Source organism: Papio anubis, chromosome 17 (genome assembly GCF_008728515.1).
Source record: "Papio anubis isolate 15944 chromosome 17, Panubis1.0, whole genome shotgun sequence".
NCBI lineage: Eukaryota > Metazoa > Chordata > Mammalia > Primates > Cercopithecidae > Papio > Papio anubis.
Window position 1 is genome coordinate 31,784,201 of NC_044992.1, and position 25,174 is coordinate 31,809,374.

Below are 25,174 nucleotides of genomic sequence, written 5' to 3' on the forward strand. Positions count from 1 at the left end.
ACAGACAGAATGTGTAATCTGAAATCCCCTCTTTTACACACAAAAGGTGGCATAGTATGGAAACATTTTTTGCATCTTGCTCTGTAAACTTAATATCTCTTAGAGAATAGTGCATTCAGAGAGAGTTTCCTCATCCCTTTTGCAGCTGCACAGAATTATTATTATTTTAAATTTTTTTTGCGATGGAGTTTCGCTCTTGTTACCCAGGCTGGAGTGCAATGGTGCGCTCTTGGCTCACGGCGACCTTCACCTCCCAGGTTCTATCAGTTCTCCTGTCTCAGTCTCCTGGATAGCTGGGATTACAGGTGCCTGCCACTACGCCCAGCTAATTTTTGTATTTTTCCTTTTTTAGTAGAGAAAGGGTTTCACCATGTTGATCAGACTAGTCTCAAATGCCTGACCTCAGGTGATCTGCCTGCCTCGGCCTCCCAAAGTATTTTTCCTTTTTTAGTAGAGACAGGGTTTCACCATGTTGATCAGACTGGTCTCAAACGCCTGACCTCAGGTGATCCGCCTGCCTCGGCCTCCCAAAGTGCTGGGATTGCAGGCATGTGCCACCGCGCCTGGCCTGCAGCTGCATAGAATTTTATCGAATGATTGTTTTAGAAATCATGTAGCCAGCTCTTATTGAAGGAATTAGATTTTTTTTATTCTTTGCTCTTCTGATTAAGCTTGTACGTATGCCATTTTACACTGTGCCAAGTATATCTGCGAGATAAATGGCCTGTTCAAAGGGTACGTGGATTTGTAACTTTGAAACTATCACCAAATTCCCCTCCATGGGAGCTGTACTGATGTATATATTTCCACCACTGACTGTGGCCTTACCAATAAGGGTGGGAGAACAAACTTCTGGATTTTTGTCAGCTTGACAGGTGAAAAGTGGATACCAGTTTTAGCTTTAATTTGCATTTCCTTTATTATGAGTAAGGTTAAGCATCTTCTTTTAATAAATTTCCTCTCCTGTGAACTGCTGTTCTCATCCTTTGCTCATTTTTCTTGTAGGTTTTTGATATCAATTTCTAAGAACTCTTATAAATTAGGAGGATGTAGCTCTTATCTGTGATATGAGTTACACATGTCCAGGTTATCGTTTGTCGTTTGGTTTTGCCTGTAGTGATATTCCCATGCCGATGCTTTTGATTGAATTGATCAATCTTTTCCTTCTGGATTTTGGATTTTGAGTTATTGAAAGCCCTAATCCCCTCTTTACTTATAAGGGACTTTTCTTCTAGTATTTTATGAATTTATTTTTACATTTAAACCATTGATCCTTTTGGAATTTATCCTGGCCTTGATTTGAGGTGTGAATCCAATTTTTATTTTTTTCTAGAGAGCTATCCAGTTGTCCCAGGATCACTAATTGAGCGTCCACTTTCCTCCCCTGGTTGAGGTGCCTTATTTCTGAACACTAAATCCCCATATGAATGTGTGCCTGTTCACACGCCAGTCTTGTAACTGTTGAGACTGGATAATAGGTTTTAGTGTTTGGCAGGACTGGGCCTCCCTGATCTTCTTCAGAGTTTTCTTGGCTAGTCTTGTCTATTTTTTCACATAAACTTTAGAATAAGCTTGTAGTGTTTTAAAAAAAAAAAAAAAAAAAAAAAAGGAGCGTATTTGTATTTTTATTGGATGTGCTTTAAATTATAAATTTACTTAGAGAAGACTGATAGGCATCCTTTTCTATTTGCTGAAGGGTTTTCTGGTCCTTCAAGCGTATTCAGGTTTCCTTGAAGTGACCCTGCACGTTTCTCGTTAGGTGTGTCACCTGATTTGTTACCATGATAAATGCAGCCTTTCTTTCACTACATTTTCTCACTGCTTATTTCTGCTCAATTTCGGGGTTACTATGTGACTTCACCACCAGATAGCAAACCATGAGGTTTCCAATCACTGTGACATCCTAGTGCCTAACCATCGAGTCTGGCAAGCCAGTGGGTGTTGGTGGATGGTAAGTGCATGAGAAACTCCTGAAGGAGGTGGTAGTTAGATAGCAAAGCCACTTCCCCTGCCAAAGCTTATGCTGGATGTCCCCGCAAAGCTTATGCTGCAAATTTGCCAGTGGGGACCAAGAGCTATTTATCTCCCTCTTTCCTCCTTTCCTTCCACATTTGCTGATCCCTGACAATGTGCCAAGCCCTGAGCTCCAGATCAGGTCCCACCCTCCCCAGCCAGGTTGAGGTATGAACTCAGGCTTGGAAACTAGTCCCAATTCTGGCTGTGCCTGAAACTGGCTGTCTGATGCTGGGCAAATGCCTGTGCCTCCCTGACCCTCAGTCCCTCGCCCGTTAAAATAAGGGCAATAATAATTAATGCCGACTTTATACGGATAATGTAAAGACTAATTTTATGGTGCAGGTAAATGACTTAGCACAGGGCCTGGCACACAGGCTATGCTCAGTAAGTGCCAGCTGTGATTGCTGTTGCTGTGGCAGAGGGCAGGAAGGTTTGGAGGCCCCATGGTACCACCCCAGTGTTGCTCCCTGGGCGTGAGGCCTGAGGTTCCTCTGGCCAAGGCCTCTGGAGTGGGCTGATGGGCTCCCTGATTTCGTTCTAGTTTGAATTTTCCTTGGGCGCACCTCTTATCATCCTGGTCTCAGTTTTCTTTCTTTTCTTCTTTGGTGTTTAAGCTGAGATCCTGTCACTGTCCTAACCTCTTGCTAGGGCTGGGGAGGATCAGAAGGATGATGGAGAAGGTAGTCACAGAAAGTAAAATTATGATACAGGGTAAATCTGGTTTTAGTATCTGACAAAATGGACATTAGCCACACTGTTGAGGGGCTAGCATCCACATAATGTGTGTTCTGTGATGGACAGTAGGGCCTGCTGACCCAAGTCCTTTACAGTGTTTAATTGGCACCTTCTCGTGACCTCTGAGCTTGTTGAGAGTGGTGTGTGCTCTCTCACAGGCCATCTGGATCCTGCTGCAGACTGTGTCTCCAACCAGCTGTGTGTTCCTGGGCGAGTCACGTCTCCACTACCAGCATTCTGTTCCTCATCTGTAAAATTAGAGAGCTGGACACGAATGATCTCAATGGCCTGCCTCTCCATGCCCTAATGTTCTGTGATTCCAATGTAGATAGATCTGGGCTTTATTGGCCAAGCACGCTATGGCGATCTCTTGAGGAGAGGGATGTTTGGCGCAATTGCAGTTGTTAAAATAGAACAGGCTTCTGAATTGTGGCCAGAACATAATGAATCCCATTTCTGTGAAATGATGATGATGACGGAACCAGTCATGTAGTGGGGTTGTTGACGTGGCTGGCCCATTTGGCCCCATATCCTCTGCAGCAAATATAAATGTGAAACTCTGGCAAAGTAGTTTAATGTGGCGCCTGAGGAACTTCCGAGCAAAGCCAGGTGTGTGAGTCACTGAGTTGGTTTCACATTCTCCCGGCTGATGGGACTAAGGCTCGAGTTTATACTTGCCTTGGCTCAATGGGTGGGACTTTCTTCCAGATACTTGTCGAGGTTCTAGACTGTCGGAGTCAGGAGGGGTTTTTGGGACCACTTAGTCAAAGTCCCCACTTTATAGATGGGGACTCCAATGGTTGGAGAAGGAGAAGAGCTTCCTCAGGACTTGACGCTGGTGAACAGAGATCATGAAGGCGTCTGCACCCTTCTTGACTTCTCTATGACTGGGGTTACCCTCACCTAGTGGCTCCCACCTGCCCCTGTAGGACTGGCAGCTTCCCTCTGCAGGTTTCCCTGTGAGCCTGGTTGGTTCCCTGCCTCGGAAGGTGTGTTGGGCAGTCTCTCCATCTTAGTCATCAGGGACTTTGTCTGATGGGCTAAGGAGTTTGGCCTTTATTCCAAGGGTCAAGCGGGAACAATCAAAGGTGGATTGTGGATATAAGGCATTTATTGAGCCCTATATACTGGCAGCAGTCGTAGGAGGGGATATTGGGGGAAGAGGAGGAAATACAAAAGGCTCTGCTCTTAAGCAATGCACATCTTCCTGAATTTCCCAGAAGATTGTGAGCAGGGGAGTGAACTGATGGGATGTGTTGCAGGATGAAATGAAGAGAAAGTACACGGAAGTAGGGGGAGGCTGTCCCCGCAGCCCAGCCAGAGATGGTGGCGCGTGAAGCAGGGGTGTGCAAAGGGAATGGAGGGGCTTTTGTTTTACAGATAGAGTCACAGGAATCAGTCACTGAGTGCACCTGGAGGTGGATGACAGTGAGGAGAAAGGGAGTTGATGATGATACCCAGTGCTTTGATCAGCCCACGACTGCTCATGACTGTCCAGGTGTCACAGGAGCAGGGAGGCTGCTGCCACGTGTCCTAGTGTCCTGCACAACCTTCATGAGGTGCTGGTGCCTATGGCTCTATCCTGGGTTCTCTCAGTCCAGTTTCTGTTCTCCCTTTGTGCTGCCACCTTTGGAGGGCTAGAGTGACTGGGAGAGGCCTTCATGCCAAGGAGCTGGAACATAGAGCTCATGGGAGATCGTCTCTGTGCATGTTTCATTGCCACTTTTGACCTGGAAAATGCTTAGAGATGATCTCGTCTTTAGTGAGCAAGCAAAGACCAGAGAGGAGGGGACTTGCCCACGTTCCCATGGAGGGTTTGTGGCCGTGGCCCAGATCTTCCCACTCTCAAACCCGACCTTGCCCTCACTAGATCCTGTCTGGGGGCAAAGGAGCCTGGAGATACAAAAAGATAAAAGGTATGGCCCTTTCTCCTGAGGAGTTTAGAGTGTAACTGAAGGGAAAAGAAGAAATAGGAAGCCACTAGGATGCAGAATGACAGCCAGGTAGATAACGCATGAGAAGCAAGTTTCAGAACTGGGTGTTCAGAGCAGGCCCTTGAACCTGAGCCTTCCTAGAAGAGATGTTAGGCCCAGAAGGTGAGAAGAAAATGTGAAAGGAAGATCAAGACAGCAGAGGGACCTGCATGTGCAAAGGTGCTCAGGTAGAAACTGGGCATTCCTGGAGCCATCGGGCCACCTCCCAAGTATTCCATTGCTGGATCTTCTGGGAACGTGGGTCCTTTGTGGGTGCCTACAGCTCTGTGAATAGTGCACGGTGATGGAGTCACCTAAAGGGGCTGGGAGGTGTTTTCCAGGCCCAGTTCCTCTCACCACAGGAGCATCCCCAGTGTCCTGGAAAGGGACAAATAGCAAGGCCTCTCTAAGCGGGACCTGTGTCCTGTAGCCTCACTCTGCGTTCCTCACCTGGCAGGCCCCCAGTTGGGCGGCAGGTCCCCAGCTGCAGGACCTGCTTTGGGGTTTGGGGAGTTACGTACTCGCCTTGTGAGGGTCCAGAGGTTTGTCACTGAGGGCTGGTGGGGGCGTGGCCAGTGCAGAAGGCAGAAAGTGTGGTTCCTGCTGGATGGAGTCACCCAGCTCAACCGAGGAGCCCAGGGAAGGCCGGTACCCACAAGCCAGGTCCTGGCCCACCCGTTCCTCCGTTGAGCTGGCTCTCTAAGTTATCCCGGTGCCCCAGGGCACGATGAGAGCAGAGTCTTCCCAGACTAAGACTTTGGCCAAGACTTGCCATGGAAGAGCCTGACTCTGGCCTTTCTCGTGGCACTCTGGTCACTAACGGGTTAAACCTTTCATTAAGCGTCAGCACCAGGCCCCATCCCTGGAAACCTAGAAGGGCGGCAGCCCAACCACCAACCCAAGGAAAGGGCACTCCCAGCTACAGAGAAGGGAGCTCAGAGGGGAAGAGGACCCGAGGGCCCGCCTGGCCCGGCCAGGACAGAAACCAAAGGGTTAACAGAAGCCGCAGGGCTGATAAAATGCCCCAAATTCCTGGTCCTGCCTTCAATGGGGAGGGCGTCTGGCAAATGTCAACGATAAAAAATACATTTTAATGGCACATGATGCAGCTGCTACCGTGGGGCGCAGCCAAATGAAGCAGGTTTGGAGCAGCAACTACTGTGAGCAGCCCCAGGGGCTCTGGCGGCCACGCCTCCAGGGCGCTTTGCTAAGCTTTGTCCAGCTACGGCAACCCACCTCCCCCAGCCCATGGCATCCTCAAGGGCCCTTGGGATTGGGGGCCTCTTGCCTTCTATGGCATTATTTTAGGAACTGTGCCGTCTCCTACCTTGGCACCTTGAACACTTGAAGAGCTTCCCTGAGGGCTGGGAGTGGCCAGGTGGGAGTGGGCAGGTCTGAAGGCAGGATACATTTGGGTCTCCCCAGCACATCCTCAGCCAGCCTCTGTGAACATTGAGAAATGCATGAACAAGGCTAGGCACGGTGGCTCACGCCTGTAATCCCAGCACTTTCGGAGGCCGAGGTGGGCGGATACTTGAGGTCAGGAGTTCGAGACCAGCCTGGCCAACATGGTGAAATCCTGTCTCTACTACAAATATAAAATATTAGCTGGGAATGGTGGAGCACGCCTGTAATTTCAGCTACTTGGGAGGCTGAGGTATGAGAATCGCTTGACCCCAGGAGGTGGAGGTTGCAGTGAGCCGAGATTGCGGTACTGCAGTCCAGCCTGGGCAACAAGAGTGAGATTCCGTTAGAAAAAAAAAAAAAGAAAAAAAAGAAGAAAAGAAAAGAAAGAACAAATGAGCAATGTAACAGAAAAAAGTTACAGTGGGACACTTTCCTCAGCTTCCTCCCTCTCCCTCATCCTGCAAAACCCAAGTATTTCTAGAAGAGGCAGGTCATGTGTAAGAAGGGTATTGAGAAGAGGTGAGGCTGGAGGGGGACCCCTGAGGGGAGGTTACATGTTATGATCCCATTTACAAATGTGGAAACTGAGGCACAGAGAAGCCCAGTGACTTGTCTGAGATCAAACAGTGAGTCAGTGGCACCCTGGACTTTTGTTGACAGCTCAGAATTCCACCTGCTACACTGTGCTGAGTTCACAGTGGGCTTTTACACTGTTAAGGGCTTACTTGAGTTCTCCATTACCACAGTGAATCAATTGGTCACATCAGGGAGGGCCTGGGGCTGGGCGTTAGTGCTGGTGCAGAGAGGCTAAGTGGGGCCGGGGTGGAGAGAGTTTGGGGCCCAGGGGCTTGGTTCTTCACTTGGGAGCTCCAGTCCTGGTCCGCAGGCCCTGGATCCTGTGCTTTGAGGAGAATGAGAAAAACCAGGCCAGGGACAGATGAATGAGGTCAAGGGCCTGGGGTTTGCGAATGGGTCCCTGGAGCTCAGCATGAGATCCTTCTCTTCCAGATCATCCTCAACTCCATGCACAAGTACCAGCCGCGGCTCCACATTGTTAAGGCTGATGAGAACAACGCTTTCGGCTCCAAAAACACCGCTTTCTGCACCCACGTGTTCCCAGAGACCTCCTTCATCTCTGTGACCTCCTACCAGAATCACAAGGTACAGCCACTGCCCCACAGACCCCGCTTAAAACCATCCCGCATTCCTTCCACCACGCAGAGAGGCAGAGTATGAAGCCAGAGTCCCAGCAGGGCTTGGGCAGGCCTAGTGCAGGGCCCTCAGAAGCCTAGAGTCCCTCAGAACCGTGAGCAAATCGAATGATGAACAGAAAAGGACCCTAGACACGTCCATCTCCAGCACAGAGGAATTACGGTCTCTGTGTTTTGCGGAATGGAGAAAATTGGCAACTGTAAAAACCAGGAGCTTGGAGCCTGCCTTGTGGTTTGAGCGTTGGACCCTTTCATTCCACAATCTTCTTTCTCTTGGTTCATCTCCTGGTGCCTTCAGAGAGAGGGGTAGGGAATGGGGAGAGGAGCCCTGGGGTGCTGTCAGCTGGGGTGTGGAAGCAGAGCCTGAGCAGAGGCACTTCCCAGGCTGTGGTCGGCCACCTCCCACCCTGGTTACTGCCCTGCCCAGCCCAGCCACCCCCACTGTGTCCCAGTCACTGAAAGCCGTGCTCTGCCACCCATCTGCTTTCCACAGTATGCACACGGGGACTGGCAGGTGGGCAGGGGTCACTGGGGAAGGGCCGTGGCTGTGGTGGATTTTAGGCAGAAGAGTGACAGAGTGAGAATTGCATCTAGAATGGTCACTCAGAGCCTGATGTGGTAGTTGCACAGACTCAGGCGGCAGGCCTGGGATGCTCACTGGGAAGCTGTTACAGGTCCCCAGGAGAGACCCGTGGGGACAGAAGCCCGGCAGTGCAGAGGGCTGGGCAGCAGCAGAAAGAATCGGAGGGTGGAGAGCAAGGAGAAGGGATCGGAGCCAGGAACAAACCAGGTGGGAATGGCAAGGCCCACTTCCCCAGACCTGCCCTAGTTCTGACTTTGCCTGGGGTTGGGGAGGAGGGAGGGCCAGAGGTCAGCCCAGTCTCGCCCTCCTCCCGGCGACCCTGTGTGTTTTCCCCCCACAGATCACCCAGCTGAAAATTGAGAACAACCCTTTTGCCAAGGGATTCCGGGGCAGTGATGACAGTGACCTGCGTGTGGCCCGGCTGCAGAGGTGGGGCCGCGCGGCCCGGGGGGTGGGGCGGGCAGATGGGATTCAGGCACATGGCCTCTGTGACCCTCAGTGCATCTTCACTCTCTTCCTGTCTCTCCTCCTGTCCTCCCCACCCCTTCAGCAAAGAATACCCTGTGATTTCCAAAAGCATCATGAGGCAGAGGCTCATCTCCCCCCAACTCTCGGCCACACCGGATGTGGGCCCCCTGCTCGGCACCCACCAGGCGCTCCAGCACTACCAGCACGAGAACGGTGCTCACTCGCAGCTCGCGGAGCCGCAGGACCTGCCCCTCAGCACCTTTCCTGCCCAGAGGGACTCAAGCCTCTTCTATCACTGCCTGAAAAGACGAGGTAGTGCTCTCCTGGTCTAGAAGCCCTAGGGGGTCAGAGAAGGGGTGAGGTTCTCCCCGACACCACTCTGCAGCCCCCCGACCCCCCAATACACACACACGCATCTGGTGCTTGTGTGGCCTGGGAGAGTGGGCCTGAAGGGTTAGGGATCACAGCTGGGCGCAGGGCCATCTTTTTTAGTGCAGGGATGCTGGTTCTCGTCTTCAATGCTGCCTTTGGAACCCTCACAGACAGCTTGTAGCCCTGGCGTCCCCAGATGCCTTTCCAAGTGTTGCTTTGCAGTCACTGCTCTGAGAGCCTCATGGGGTGAGCTGGGCTCTGCCTGGAAGTGCAGGAAGAGGCTGACACTTCCCAGTCCAGAGGTTTTTGGAATTGGAGCTGTTATTTGTCAAAGCAACCTCAATTCCAGAACAGGGAGGACTTGGTGTCTCACATGCAGGGCCTTCCGTCCGATCATTCCTTCCAGGATCTGCAGTGGCTGCTTGAGAGTTGAGATGAGCTATTGTGGATGTAGATGGGAGCTGGGAAGACAAGCCACAGCACCCTCTGTGCCAGGTCTCTTCGTAAAGAGGAGGAACCCGGAGCTAGGCACCATCACGTCTGTGCTCTGTGCCAGGTTTTGATTCCTCCATGGATAGAATTGCGATGATTCATGTTACTCCACCAGAAGACCTCACGGGGCCGCTGAAATTCCCTTCAGAATGAGCCTGGGGACTTTTGCTTGCCATCCAGAATGTTCCCTCAGCCCTGCTCCTAGGGACTAGCCTGGCAGAGCTCCGAGATCCCCTGCATAAGTCTCATTAGAACTCAGTGACCTAGACCACGGGTCGTCAAACTGTGGCCTTCGGACCTAACCCAGCCTGCTACCTGTACAAAATAGTTTTTACATTTCAAAACAATTGAAAACAATCAAAAGGAGAATATTTCATGAAATGTGAGCATTATGTGAAATTAAAGTTTTAGTGTCCATAACGTTTTACTGGAACACAGCCATACTCATTTACTTACGGGTTGTCTATGGCTGCTTTCATGGGACAACAGCAGAGTTTCGTAGTTGCAACAGATATCCTGTGGCCCACAAAGCCTAAGATATTTACTATCTGGCCCTTTGCAGAAAAAGTTTGCCAACTCCTGACCTAGAGTGAGTAGGCCACCTGCCAGGATCAAGAGCTTAGCGCAGGGAGAAGAGAGGGATTTGGAGAGATGACAGAGAATCAGGCTGAGTGAGGGGCAAAGGAGAGAGCTGGGCCAGGGAGAGGAGCAGGTCTCCCTGGAAAGGGCAGATGCCACCAGCAGGGGCAGAGGAGAGAGGTGAGCACAGGCCTTCACACCCACTCAGCCCCTCTGCTTCCAGCCCTGTGTGTGCACACAGAGAGCTCCCAGAATGAATGCCTGGAGAAAACAAGAGGAGGGAGGCCAAGATGAGCCCTGGATGGGTGGGGTTTGTGGGTTTTTTTGTTGTTGTTTTTTTTTTTTTGAGATGGAGTCTCGCACTGTCTCCCAGGCTGGAGTGTAATGGTGCAATCTGGGCTCACTGCAACCTCTGCCTCCCGAATTCAAGCCATTCTTCTGCCTCAGCCTCCCCAGTAGCTGGGATTACAGGTGCATGCCACCACGCCCAGCTAAGTTTTGTATTTTTAGTAGAGATGGGGTTTCACCATGTTGGTCAGGCTGTCTTGAACTCCTGACCTCAAGTGATCCGCCCACCTTGGCCTCCCAGAGTGCTGGAATTACAGGTGTGAGCCACCGCACCCAGCCCAGATGAGTGTTCTTAAATTGGCTCAGTGGGCTGCTCCCCAAACCCTCAGGCCTGGGTCAGCCCTGGATCCCAGGGGAGGGCGCGCCACACCAGATAGTTAGACCCTCCTGGTGGAGGATGTCGAAAGGCACATACATGATTTGTGGCATCTGATGTCGTCTTCCTCCAGAGTATCTGCTTAGCCTGAGAAGTATGTCACCTTTTTCACTTATTATCAGTTCTATTTCTTAATTTTGTAGACACTGTTATGTTGGAATCTGTGTAGTAAAAATCCGATGGCTCTTCTTTAAACACATATGAGGTTAGTTCCACTTCTAAAAACAACAGAAACATGCCTGCAAGCGGCTTTGGCTCCCTGAGGTCTTCCTGGGAGCTGAGGATGGAGGCAGAAACCTCATGGCCTTAATTTTCTGGCTCCTTCAGACAGATGTGGCCTCTGGACCTGGGCTGGCCTGGCAAGGGCCTCCCCTTTCCTTGGCCAGGGCGGGCCTAGCCTGAGAATGCCACTGCACACCAAGGCTTCTTACTCTCTCAAGAGTCAGGCTGGCGAAGGATCAAAGCCGAGTGCTGCCTGGCTAAACCCGGCCCTCAGTGTCCGGTGATGTGGTGTCCCCCGTGGCCTCTGAGTAGGGTCCGTAATCTGACCACTTCTTGGCGGCTGCCACCCTATAAAAGCTGTGGCTGATTGAAATGGCTCTGGGAGTGCCATGGCAACATGGGGAGGGCGGGCGCGGAGGGAAAAGGACAGGCTGTCCCAGCATCCAGCAGGGCGCCCTGGGGCCTGGGCTGGTGGAAATGGTTCTTCCTGAGTGTTACTTTGTCTTTCAGCAGACGGTGCCCGACACCTGGACTTACCCTGCAAGCGATCCTATCTGGAAGCCCCCTCTTCGGTGGGAGAGGATCACTATTTCCGTTCTCCCCCTCCCTACGACCAGCAGATGCTGAGCCCCTCCTACTGCAGTGAGGTGACCCCCAGAGAAGCCTGTATGTACTCAGGTTCAGGGCCTGAGATTGCCGGGGTGTCTGGGGTGGACGACCTGCCCCCACCTCCGCTGAGCTGTAACATGTGGACTTCAGTGTCGCCGTACACCAGCTATAGCGTGCAGACGATGGAGACTGTGCCATACCAACCCTTCCCCACCCACTTCACCGCCACCACCATGATGCCGCGGCTGCCCACCCTCTCCGCTCAGAGCTCCCAGCCACCAGGAAACGCCCACTTCAGTGTCTACAATCAGCTCTCCCAGTCTCAGGTCCGAGAGCGGGGGCCCAGCGCCTCATTCGCAAGAGAGCGCGGCCTTCCCCCAGGATGTGAGAGGAAGCCACCCTCACCACATCTAAATGCTGCCAATGAGTTTCTCTACTCTCAAACCTTCTCCTTGTCCCGAGAGTCTTCCTTACAGTACCATTCAGGAATGGGGACTGTGGAGAACTGGACTGATGGATGACTCTCACGTCTCCTCCACAGCCCCGGGACCGTGTTGCTCCAGTATTAACCTCTGTGGGTGGCCTGCACTACCAAGAAACACAGGAAGGTATTCCAGAGGGAGTGTGTGTGTATGTGTGTGTGTGTGTGTGTGTGTGTGTGTGTGTCTGCATGCGAGCACGTATGTATTTGGAGAGCATCCATCTTCTGACATACAACTGAGGTCATGACAAGGAAAAAAAACACCACATTTATCTAAGAAGTGATTTGGGCTGCAGGACCTGGGTCCATTGTTATCTGACATCTCTTGACATGCCCGTGGGTGGGATGGGAGTGGAGGGTTCTCATGAGTTATTGGAAGGGTTTTATAATTGTTGATTTACTCAGGGGCCAGGTGGGGAGGTCTGTCCCATGGGGAAAGATTCTCATTGCTGGGGTAGGAAGATTCTTGCTGCTGGGGTGTGACGGCTCTGTGCACGCCTTAGAGTTCCTGGCCTTCTATTTGCAAGGGGAGAGGAGAATCTGGTTTTGGTAGCAGGAGGCCCATTCCTTGGGCTTCTGGAGAGTCTGTAAGACTGCCTGAGAGGTGGGCTCAGCTCAGCCACAACATGTACTTTGATAGTACAGCTGGCTGCTCAGTTAGTGGCCTAGACATTGATGACTGGAACTCTGAGGTCTGAGGGATGACATTCGGAAAGGGTCATGTGCTAAATGTCACCTGAGGGGTATTTTTAAAGGTTTTTGTTTTTTCCTTCAAGAGAAGGGAAAATGCAACCAGTCGCATCTCTGTCATCATTCAGGTTTTGTAGTAAAGTAGAGAGCCCTTCCCCCTAGGTCCCCAACATACAGTCTCCCACTCTGGTGTGCGGAGAGTCGGCCTCCCAGGCATCATCCCATCTGCATCCTATGATGGGCAATTATGAAACACGCCTCAGCTGGCATCATCCCCAGGAAGCCACACTGCAGCTGATGTCTGGCATCTCCAGGGCCTGTTCCGCTCGCAGAAAATCTACGCTTCTGGAGCGAGAAAGCCCAACAGAAATAAAGATAGTTGAGAAAAATTCATTTCTTCCAGTAAACTCAGCCGGTGAGCTCAGAGGAGCAAAGAGAGTTCTCCAGTGTGGCACTCACACAGTCCTCAGCCCTGCGTTTTAGCATTGAACACCACCAGGCCATCAATGTGGCTGGGGTGAACTCTCCATCAAACTTGGGAAATCACTAAACTTTGCATGCTGAATAGCTATTTATATATTATATAAATAAATAAATATATTATATATATATATATCTCACAAATGCAGGCCACATGTCAAATTCAGCTTTGCTTTTTACAAATGAATGAACTTAATAAAAATAAACATTGGAGGAGGTATTTGGAAAGACATCTATTTAAATTTTTATCACATGTTTGATATTAAAAACTAAGAATGGTTTAGATAAAACATATAAATAAATATATATATATAAACACACACACACTACAGATAAAGCTTTTTTAGAAAACACATTAGCTAACAGGTGATATGGAACTTCAAGTGTTTTGTTATATAGCATGGACGTTTTATTTTGCATATCGGAACATAAAGCCATTTTACAACTGTGAAGTGTGTGGATGCTCTTTATTACTGACTTGTCATTTCTTGGTTCTGCAATGGCCTCTGCCTCTTTTTTGCTGGTATTTTTTTTTCTCAAGTGTCAGTTGAGGCCTTCAGTGCCTCTGAACATTTGTACCGTGGAGCCCCTGAGCTCAGAGTGAAGTCACTTAGGACCAACAGAGCAATTGTACCTTTGATCTCATGCTACTCCCTGGGTTATGAATCTGGATTCCAGGGTCCACAAAGACCCCAGAAGGGCAGGGCAGGCAGTAGAGCAAGAGTCTGTCTCCTTTCAGCAGTGACCACATAAGCTGGCCATTTGAGGGAAGTGGTCTCATAAGTAGGGAATTCCTGGTGGGATTTATGCAGCTGCTTCAGAAAAGGAACTGAAGAGCAGGCTCGAGTCAGCACCGGGGGCTTCCTGGAGCAGTCAGGGGCATGAGCTCATCACCACCGTCACCCCAGAGACGGTGAGTCAAGGCCTGGCAAAGTACCCATTCGCCCGCACCTTGGCCAGGTCTCTGAAGCTTGGCCACAAGATGGAGAGAGGAAAAAAGAGGTGAAATCCAGCCCGGGTTTACCCTAGATTCGAAGAGGCAGGCATAGGAAGGTGCTGCTGGCTCTCCCTCCTTAGGACCTTGCCACCTGCCGTGCCCCTCATGGCTCCTTCCCCAAAGCTGCTTACCTGCATCCACCATCTCCACTGCAGGCTGGTCTGGGAACCCAGGAAAAGAGAAGTCAAGGGAGGTGTGCCCTTGAATCCTTGCCCTGTCAGGACTGAGATGAGATTTCCTGCTGGGTAAAGAGTCAACCTTGTCTCCTGTTTCACCAGAGTCCTTTTGTGGCTCTAGGCTGCTCTCTGGCTGGACTTCCTCCTGCAGAAGAGGAAGCCAAGCTCCATCCTCCCTTGGCTGTTGGCGCACACCGTGGGCTTCTTGGTCATGGAGAAAGATGTTAACTGAGCTTGGCTCAGGGGACAGGGAAGGGGGGAATCTTCCTAACTCCCACCTGCTGTGCTCTTTTCTTTCTGGCTGAACACAGCACATCTGGGACACTCCACACCTTCTAGAGCCCAGGCAGAGGGCTGGGGGCAATGCGGATGTTCCCAGGTTCTCTCCAAACACATGGTTGGCCGAGTCTGACATGAAGAAAGCCACTTCTTAAAGGAGTATTTTGCCTCGAGGCAGCCCACGGCTTCCTGCCAGCTTGCTGGGAAGCGTGAGGTCCCTGGGCTTCCCCACCTGGGCATGGCCAGAGTCGGGCCTGCAGTGGGATTTGTGAAACTTTCCTGCCCCTCTGAATCAACAGCTCAATAAAAAGGGGGCACATGGGATATCCTGAAACAAAGGGCACCATTCAGGAGCGCCAACAGGTCATACATCATCGGCCAGAAACCTGCCACATGAAAAGGGTCTGCTTCTGCTGTGCCCTGCCTGGGAAGGGGACAAAAGCCAATTAACATTCAGCTGCGTGTCCATGGGAAGGCAGCCTTGGGGGCTGTGCTCTCCAGCCCAGGGCCAGGCCCCTGGGGGGAAGCTGGGGCAGGCCTCTCAGCAGCAACTCAGCCACCGACAGTTGGCCCTCAACCGCAGAAGAGCCTGGAATAACAAAAGGGAGAAGGGAAAGAGAAGCTGGGTCAGACTGACAAATTGTTAAAAAACCAAACCAACTTCCAGCCTTGGCTGGGCCTCAGGGGGTCAAGAGGCCTCGCCTCGCCCCACTAATGGAGCCTGCTGGAGGAGTAGCAGCCCAGCCTCGCAGTGTCTTATCTTACAACATAAAATTAAAACCCACTTAAAAGGCCGGAGGGCATGTTAACATTCCCCCTGCTGTCTAATTGAAGTAGTTCCCAGCGCAAAGGATTTCACTTGAAAGATGCCTCACTCCCAGCCCCGGTCTCCAGCTCAGCCGGCAGGGGAAACGGGTGGGGCGAGGGGAGCGACTGCTTGCTTGCCACCCCCACCCAGGCGGCAGGTGGCGACAGCAAAGGTTAGAACAGGCTGGGTTGTTTTGTATTTTTAAAAAAATTTACAAATTCATTAGCAGCTATGTCAGCAGAGGCCACACTCCTGACAAGAAGACCTGGTAATGATTCAAACGTGGTGAGCCCTGCAGTGAAACCTGACTGTTCCTGCAGCCAAGAGATTTCCATGCCGTCCCCCCGCAAGCCCTCTCTCCCCCCACCAAATCTATGACAGGTCTCCAAGGCATACGGAACCAATCAGGGACATCCTGTCAAGGTGATGAACTTGCACTGGCCATCCCAAGTAATGGGAACCAGTCAGCCTGAAGCCGGGCTGGACTGAAAGCCAAGGTGACAGCTATTAAGCAATTGTGCGCCGAACAAAATGGCAAAGGGGCCGGGTAATCAATTCAATTTCAATGGGCGACCCGAGCAACCACAGCGGCTGTCGCAGCTGATTAGGGAGCGCCGGGCTGGAGCTTTCAATGCGAGCCCATCACAGATCAGAAACAGGCCTGGGATGAAAAGGGAAAGAACCGTCTCCTGAGAAGCAGGCGATGAAGGACTCTGTTTTATGTGACTGTGTTCTTCCTCCTCTCCTTGAAGAAAGAGGAGAAAAAAAAGCAAGCAGTTTGGAGATTAGATAGTTTTCTTTTCAGCCATTTATCATTATGAAGGAAAGTAGACAGCACAGGGGCAGAAGAATCTCCAGTGGGATTTCTGCGAAGTCTCACTCGGAAGGGCCAGGTTTCCATGATGCAGCTCAAACAGCCCTGCTTATCACCGCAGCCTGACGGGGTCTGCAGAGCATCGAGGGTTCCTCTTCTGTAACAAGGGTGAACAGGCCCCAGTGCCCCAAGGAGTGCAGAAATTCTCCTGCAGAAACCCCAAACCAGCACACTGCATCATTTATGAAAGTTAAAGCCTGAGTCAGAATAATGGGGAGAGGAGGAAAAATGGAAAAGGAAAAGATGAGGGGATTGTGCACGGTCCCTGCAGGGGAAGTCCCAGTGGTGGCCGCCCATTTCTCCCTGGCCCAGGTCGGGGCATCAGAGGTCCCTGCTGTGTCTGCTGGCCTGTCAGCACTGGTCCCAGTCTGATGGCAGGCCCTGGCAGCCTGCTGGAGCATTCTAGGCTTGTGTTTGGTTGTTCTGTGCAAGGGTTTTAGGGTGCAGAGAAAGGGGCACCCACAGGCATAGAAGCCAAGAGAGAGAGGCCAGCCATGGGGATGGGGAGGGGATGGAAGATGCCTGAGAACAGATGGCAAGGGATGCAGAACCAGGAGGAAAAGGGCCATTTTGGAGTCAAGGGTGGATCCAAACCTCTGAGGCAGGAAGGCTCAGGGCTGGGACTGGGTGGATGGTGAGGGAGGAAGGCTGACCACTTCCTCTTTGGAAAACTAGAGCAATGGGTGCATATTCAGATAATTCTTAGAAGAATTGCAAATAGAGAATTAATCTCACTAGTCATCTAAAATGCAAATTGAAGTGATAACATGCCACTTTGATCTACCAGATTAGTAAACATTTAAGAAAAAGTGTTGGGAGCCTCTCTCAGTCATTGCTAGTAGGAGTACAGATTGATATGGTTTTTCTGGAAAGAGCAATTTGGTAGCATGGACAAAGACTCTAAAAGTGTTCATATCCTAAAGAAAATAACCAGAAATGTGGGCATAGTTTACTACTGTATGATATTCATTGTGGTTTTACTTTTCAATAGCCCCAAACTGGCTGAAAGTAAATTGGTAAATTATGAGATACTCACATTCTGGAATATGATGCTGTCATTGAAATCATGTTTACAAAGGGCCCTTAATGATATGAGACTTGATTTAAAACTAAGTGAAAAAAGAGGATCCTAATGTAGAGTACAATTTCAAGAACATTTGAAGTGAAAACAAAAAGATTGGTGTGTAGCCAAACTATAGATCATTAAATAGCAGGGAACAAGGGGATGAACTATCTCTGTACATACATGAAATACTATGTGAAAAAAAGTGCCTGACATGTGGTCTCCCATGTGTGCGCAATACAAAACAAAAAACCACTCTGGAGGTCCTAACATCGATTAAGCAGAAATGTCCAGGAGATGGGGTGCATTTGTGTGTATATGATGTATGCGCGCACGGTGTATGTGTACGACGTGTATTTGTGTGTGTGTTAGGGACACAGACGTGATTTAGAAGAAACTGCTTATGATGATTCCCTCATATATCTCTGTTTTGTTTAACTTGTTACAATGGGCATGTATTACTTCTGCAATTAAAAGATTTAACTGAACTAAAAAAAAAAAAAAAAATTGTGATTATAGAAGTACCCGAAGAAAAGAAAAAGAAGAAAGGCTAAAAGAAACTGTGCCCAGCGCTAACAGCAGTAACTTCAGGAAGTGGTGGATCTGCTGAATTGCTGCCTGGGTGGACGAAGGTTGACTTCTGGGCCTCCTCCCCTCCCTGGCTCTCCCCTTCAGACACCTTGATCCTGCCCAGTCCTGTAATGCTGCTGTTGTTCAGGCTGGGGCTTTAGCATTTTTCACTCCTCCCTAGGTCCTCTCCCTGGGTGATGACATCTGTTCGCACGGCTTCTCTCACCAACATATGCCAACGAAGCTCAACTCCAATCTCATTTCTCTCTCCTGATACCGTCTTCTGGACGTTTCTGCCAGAAAGAGATGTTAAGTCCTCCAATTCAGACTGGAACCCAGACTCTCCCTCCAGGTCTCCCTCATGTCCTCCATTTTGGTAATGGCAGCACCAGCCAGCATCCAGTTGCTCAAGTCAGAAACCTGGGCTTCAGTGCCAACTCCCTCCTCTCCCTACCTGCCCACCCCAAATGCTCACCAAACTGCAGATTCTACCTCCAAAGATCCTCTACATCTCTACACATTTCCTCTCTTCCAGCAGGCCTGGCAGTGCTTGCTATAACGGCAAATCCCCGGGTCTGGGCTGGCCAAGATGTCAGCTGTGTGAGGCTATGGAGCTTGGGGCCGCTGTGAATGGTCCTCCTGGGCCCTAAGCTGTTGTTCATGGAGTGATGGTTTTCTGACATGTGGAGCCAGGGAACGGCCCAAGATGGGAGGCCACTCAACGAGAAGACTGCTGCTTTCATTGGTGACCCTGCTTTCAGCTCTGCATGACCTGAATCTTGCGCTCTGGCTGCCACCTTGTGCGTGGTGAGGAAGCGGGGCACTGCTATAGGCCATTCGCCAGAGTCACAGGCTGCTGGAGAGGCCTGTTGCTTCCTAGGGGCAGGTGGGCCTGGGAGTACTGGATCAGGGGTTTCCAGCCTCTGACCCGACACCTCTTTCTCCTTCAAAGGTTCCAAATGGTCTCTTCCTTCAAACCCTTCCATGGGAGGCCACTCAGTCTATGCCAAGATGGGACGGGCCTTCCCTCTCTCTTAAGAAGAGAAAAAACCTGAAACAAACCAAACTAAGGCCAAGAAGCCTACAAATGTGGCTCTTCGTATAAAGCCTCCAGCCCAGGGCCTGGCACAGGGCACGCTCTTGGGAAACAACAGTGCTCCTGCATCCTTCATCCCTTCACAGCCTGACCTCTCTCCCTCTGTCCAACCCTAGCAGGTACCTGCACGGACCATCAGACAGCAGAGGAGGAGCCAGCCACTCGCCAACCTGCCTGCAGATAAGCTATTGAACAAGACAAGTCTCTCAGCATGTGCTAATATAAACCTTTGGCATCAGGTGTAAGGAATTGTGAGACTCCTCCAGATATAATTGAGCGAATCATCTGTGGCATTTAGAGAGCACCGTTCTAATGGGAAGGTGGAAAGTGTACTCCTATTTGATAACTGAGCACATTGAGGCTCCTCTCAGACTCTTCCCAGCTGTCACGCTTTCTTCTTTTAGAAACACCCTCAACAGGAGAAATGCTCATCCCAGCAAGAGCCACCAGAGACCCCCTGGTTCTGAGGGTGTAAGGCAGCTTTGTGTGCCTCCTCCTTTTCCAGGCCAGGCAGGACAGTCCCAAGTAGGGCTCTTTGGAATTGGGAGCTGATCAAAAATAAGGAGGCCAAGGCCAGAGGGTCTTTGGAGGCTCCGTTGGTGAGTTCTGTAGAGGATCCTCCAGCATCAGCTTTGACAGAGTCTGAGTCAGGTATTATTTATTATTTATTTTTAAACAAGGTCTCCCTCAGCCACCCATGCTGGAGTACAGTGGCACCATCTCAGCTCACTGCAACCTCCACTTCCCAGGTTCAAACGATTCTCATTCTCCTGAGTAGCTGGGGTTACAGGCATGCTCCACCACCCCCAGCTAGTTTTTGTATTTTTAGTAGAGACAGGGTTTCACCATGTTGGCCAGGCTGGTCTTGAACTCCTGACCTCAGGAGATCCTTCCGCCTCGGCCTCCCAAAGGGTTGGTATTACAGGTGTGAGCCGCTGCGCCCGTGGGCCAGGTATTCTTTATGCCTGCTAGCTACCTGCAGCCTTAAGAGTTGATGACTTGGCCGGCATGGTCTGAATTTTGCACTCTGATCTCCCCTTTTCCCCTGGGGGTAAATGCTATCTCACTGAAGTAGATGTCTCAGCATCCGTGAGGTAGTGGCACCAACTCTGCCTCTTGAGCCGGAAATCCTGGGTTCAATACTTGGCTCTGTCACTTTCTGGTTTGTTCCTGTAGGCACAGCCACTCCTTCTGCGCCTGTCAATGCAATGGAGATAATATTGCAAATAACGTCTGCTTCTTGGGATCATGGAGATTAAAATAACATATGTGAGAGGGCTTGGCACATGCTCTGTCCCTGATGTTCCAAAACTAAACAGGAACTCAACAAATGCTGGTTCCCACCCTCCTTCCTTCCCTTCTTATGGAAGGGCATTGCTTTAGATTTCTGATTCAGAAAAGGAGGGTTGAATCTGAACTGAGTTTTAGTTTTCTCATCTATAAAATGAGAAAAGAAAAAGACATTTACATTGAGTTTGTTAGTAATCAGCCACCAGCCATTGGACTTGGCACTACTATATTAGGATTATTATCTCTAATCCTCCCCACAACTTGGTAGGAGAGGCATTATCACCTCTGCCTCACAGAGGAGGAAACTGAGGCTCAAGGAGGTGAAGAAACTTGCTCGAGGTTATGGGCTAAGGGTCAGAACTGGCTTCAAACCCAGGTCTCTCTAACCCGAAGCATTCGCTTTATTCTCTAAGATGCCACTACTGCTGCCATTACCACCACTACCACTGCGTGTTCTGTGCCAGTCTTGCCTTCTTCCCTTTTCCTCTGAGGCCACTGGACCCAATCGATGTGTATTTTTAGTGACTTTGAGCTTATTAACAAAAAGGAAACAAACATGTTTTAAAATAAGTTTATGACTTATTTTTAAATAGTCACTGATACAAGTTCATACGAGAATTTTTTAAAGGAGAGAATGAAAAGACAAAAAAAAAAAAAGAGGTCCTCTCAAATGGTACTGGAGACACAATCAGATTTAACATTCAATTTTATGAAAGCTCCTTCAATTAGACCTGCTAAGCATCAATCTTGTGCAATGAAGCATACAAAATGGCAGAGAGTTACCCTTTTAGAGGATGATAATTTACAGTCACCTCCACCAACTCCAACCACCCATCCCCACTGGGCCATGAAGTTGTGTTGTCTTTTGGCCTCCACTTCACAGAGAAGGGGCTGATCGAAGGAGGGGCTGTCATTGCACCAGCTCTCGCCCTCCCCATGTGGGTGAATCAGCTCGGCCCAAGCTGGTAGAGTCAGGAAATAGTTCACGTATCTCGAAAACAACTGTTTAAAGTGTTTGGGGGAAAATAAAGTGTTTTGGGGATGTCCCCAAGCCCCACTTGGCATGGGTAGCAAAGCTAGGGTGTCCTTTCCTTGCCTTTCCAACTCTTGGTCAAAATATGCTTCCTTGGGATGACTTAGAAGAGACTTGTTTGGGAATCACTTTTCTTTAACTTCCAGAATTCCTAACCAGGGTGCCTGAAGCAAGGGCTGGGTCTGTGAAATGACGCAGCTCCATTAGGAATGATGGAAACTATGTGAGCTGCTTTTAATAGCATCAAATATGGCACAGCACAGTCCTCCTTCTCCCTAGCCCCCACGTGCTGGTAGCCTGGCCCACATGTTCTGTGGCCCAGACTGAAAAGACACTGGCTGTCTCTTTAGGGCAGCGATGGACCTGAATGTACTCGGGACACAGCATAGGAGGTTCAGGCATTAAGCTCCAGCCTGTCCCATGAGAGACCCAAATGTAATTTTCTGGCCCCAAAAAAAGAATCTTTGGCTTCTTTTTCTATCAGTGTAGAGGAGAACACAGAGCCTGGGACTCAGCATGAGGAGATGTAGTCCTAGTTGCATCTGTCACATGCTGGCCATGTCTCCCCTCTCTCTGAGCCTCCTTTTCCTCTTCCACACAGCTCCTCACAACCCTTGCAGCACTAAAGGTTCGATGATTCCCAAATCACGTTCACAATCACGAATTTCTCAGCCATGGCAGGGCTCTGCTGAATCTATAGCAGACCTCTCTGGAGCAGAATTAGGGACAGAGGAGCTAGAACTTCTTTTTCTATTTATCTTACATTTTAAACTTATTCTCATACTGTTCAAATATCGAATGTCTATATTTGTATAGTAGTACATATGTATAATTTGTAAATCAATTTGTAAATAAGATATTGGTAGCTCGTGCTTTAAGGTTTGTTTGTTTGTTTGTTTGAGATGGAGTCTCCCTCTGTTGCCCAGGCTGGATTGCAGTGACACCATCTCAGCTCACTGCAACCTCTGCCTCCCAAGTTCCAGTGAGTCTCATGCCTCAGCCTCCCGGGTAGCTGGGACTACAGGTGCGCACCACCACACTCAGCGAATTTTTAAATTTTTAGTACAGACGGGGTTTCACCATGTTGGCCAGGCTGGTCTTGAACTCCTGGCCTCACATGATCTGCCTGCCTTGGCCTCCCAAAGTCCTGGGATTACAGGTGTGAGCTACTTTGTCCAGCCTTAAGGTTTTTTGCTGAAGGGAGAGGAGGTTTTAAAAAAAGTGTGGAGACCCACAGGGGGATGGGGAAGTCACCATGAGGCTCTGCTCACAGGCTGGGACCTCTGCCACTCCTGTCATGCTCTGGGCTCTCCACCGTCCTCCCAGAGGTGGATCACCAGAGCTCTGGGTGGAGAGACCAGGCCCAGGAGTAGAAAGAGAAGAGGCCTGGAGCTTCACTCCTCATTAGATGTCTGCCTAATCTCTGTGAGTCTGTCTCCCCACGTTAATTAGGGGCAATAAAATACTCCCTATCTTTCAAGGTTATAGAAAAGATTAAATGAGATGATAGAGATGAAACGTGTGCTCAGTTCAAGTTGTCCCCTTCCCCCCACATAATTTGCCTGTCTGCACAGGACTCATTTTAGATGTCTAAAAGAGTGAGATTTTTCTTTTCTGGGAAATTCTATTTATTGACTTTATTGCGTCTCCTGTCTCACAGTTAAGCCTCCTTTACCAGACACCAAAGTCCAGATCTACGTGTGGTTAGGTGCACAAGGCCAGCAGCAGGAGAGCGACGCTGGAGGAATCCTGCCTGGTCCTCCCAGCCCTCTGAGCGCCCCCCACTGCCAGGGGTTTGGGACGCATCCAGGATGCAGGATAGCATTCAAGGACACTTAGAAAAGAGTGTGCCTCCAGCAGGTCAGCCAGCCATCCTCACCAGTGCCCCCAGGACGGGATGGCTTGAGCTTTGCTCCCTCATTCCAAGTCCGTTGTCACACTCGGTGACACTGGGGATACATCTATTGTCGAAAGAAAGTCCCAGCTTTGTTGCTGTCTTTTTGGAGGCCTTGGGCAGGTCCCTCTATCTTTCTTGGCTTCAATGTCCTCTGTTATAAAAAGGGATGAGTAACAGCTGTGTTGCCAACCTCCTGGCCTTGGTCCACAGGCCAAACGAGATGCTTCTGAATGAAAATACATAGTAAGAAATGAAAAGGATTGTGACGAGTAAGCTTCTTGTTGGTCCAATCCGTGCCAGTCCATGCTCATTTCTTCATGAAAAGACCCACTGCTTTTTATAGGATGAGGAGGGGGAATGATTGGCAAGGCACTGACCAATCCCATTAGTTCTGAGAGGGGGATGATTTAGCATCACCTGCCTTATCAATCTCCCTGCTCTGCCTGCATCCTCAGCTTTTGGGGAGGTCAATTTCCGGCACACACAGAAAAGCCTGTGGCTGTGGCCGGGAACAATTGGCCACAGTGCTCCTCTCGTGTTGATCCTTTCATTTCCTCCTGCCGGGGACAGCGGTTCTAAGTTTTGCGCTACTCTTTTGGACTAATCACTTACAACAGCCCTGAGCACTCAGCCCCTCTCTCACTCTTGCTGTCCAGCTACTGCTCTGTATGGCAAGGTCGCTAATTGGGACATGATCCTGGCCGAATGGCAAGAGAGATTCAAGGAGCCGGTTCCCTGGACCTCAGATATCCTGCCCCCAACTTTACAGCTCAGGCGGCCATGGAGGAAGCGTGAGTCACACTCGAGAGGTGAGGCCGCGGCTTAGGAAAGGCTTCGGCAATGACATTTTTCACGCTTTTAATAAACCCCTGTATTATTAGAACTTGCCAAAGCTGAATTTAATGAAAGTCTTAGGCCCTAAGGCCTGAATTTTTCTTTTGTATCGCAAAATGAAACCAACTGGTTCAATTCAAATTAACCCCAGAAAATGTGAAGGCTTTATATTTCTTTCTTCCCCCACCCTTCTTCTCTCTCTCTTTCTCTGCTCTCTCATTTTGAAATTTTTCTGTGGTTACAATCTCTTGGAAGAAAAGGAAATGTACAGGAGGAAGAAGAAATCAAACTTGAGAAACATATTCAGATAGTTACAGCTTTCCCTATGGGATTCCTTAAGCAGAGTTACCCATCACTGATACAAGTTCATATGAGAATTTTTTAAAGGAGAGAATGAAAAGGCAAAAAAATAAAGAGGTCCTCTCAAATTGTACCGGAGACACAATTGGACTTAACATTCAATTTTATGAAAGAAAGCTCCTTCAATTAGACCTGCTAAGCATCAACCTTGTGCAATACCGGTGCCCCCAAACAAACAAACAAACAAACAACCCTTACAGAAATAATAAAATGACATGTTCTTTATTTTTCAGATTTCTGAGGCTGAGCCTTTGGAAACTACCCTGGGGGTGGGGGGGACAGTGTTAGGGGTGGTAAAGCCATGTGCCACTGGGCACCTGGCCTTCAACTATTCAGAAGCTACGGTGGCAGGAAATAGCTCAGCGGCAGCTTCCGTGTTTGCAGGAGCTAATGAAAAGACATCTTTTTTCCCCCTCACAGCTACGTTCATAAACAAATGTTCACTATCCAACCTTCACTCCCATTTGGCACATAGTTCCCAACAGAGCAGGCCTTCAAATGCCTCCTTGTCCTGTATGGAGCAGAAAGGTACAAGAGCTCAGCCTTCAAGGCCTTCCCTGCGGGCCTTCCTGAAGGCAGGTCAGTCAGCCTCAGGGGCACACGACCCCCACTGGAACTACTGGACTAGAGTTACCCAAGATGTCGGGAGGGGAACGACTGCAGATACCCTGCCTTCAGCATCTAGAGGCAGGCGGTTGAAGGGGGCTGGGAAAAACCCAGGCCCAGAGCTGCCTTTGTCTTGGCTGATTCCTCCTTTTGGGAATCGGGCTCAGCTCTGATTCCTGCAGGGAAGTCCCTGCTTGGCATCAAGGCTGGCCTCAGGCATAAGATCCTAATTATTTGAATGGTATTTGT

The 25,174-nt window shown here is 49.9% G+C and overlaps 1 protein-coding gene across 2 annotated transcripts in view; it reads left to right on the forward strand.

Moving 5' to 3' along the window:
- Positions 1 to 13,494, forward strand: part of TBX4 (T-box transcription factor 4) — a 30,464-nt gene extending 16,970 nt beyond the window's left edge. Inside the window, exons 5-8 of one of the 2 annotated variants that reach the window (XM_021929119.2) lie at positions 7,140 to 7,292; positions 8,266 to 8,354; positions 8,476 to 8,705; positions 11,293 to 13,494. In XM_021929119.2, the coding sequence (XP_021784811.1) occupies positions 7,140 to 7,292; positions 8,266 to 8,354; positions 8,476 to 8,705; positions 11,293 to 11,912 (1,092 nt within the window). In that variant the 3' untranslated portion in view covers positions 11,913 to 13,494. The remainder of the gene's footprint in view (positions 1 to 7,139; positions 7,293 to 8,265; positions 8,355 to 8,475; positions 8,706 to 11,292) is intronic. The other variant, XM_009190393.3, reaches the window with a different exon arrangement.
- Positions 13,495 to 25,174: the final 11,680 nt, after the last annotated feature.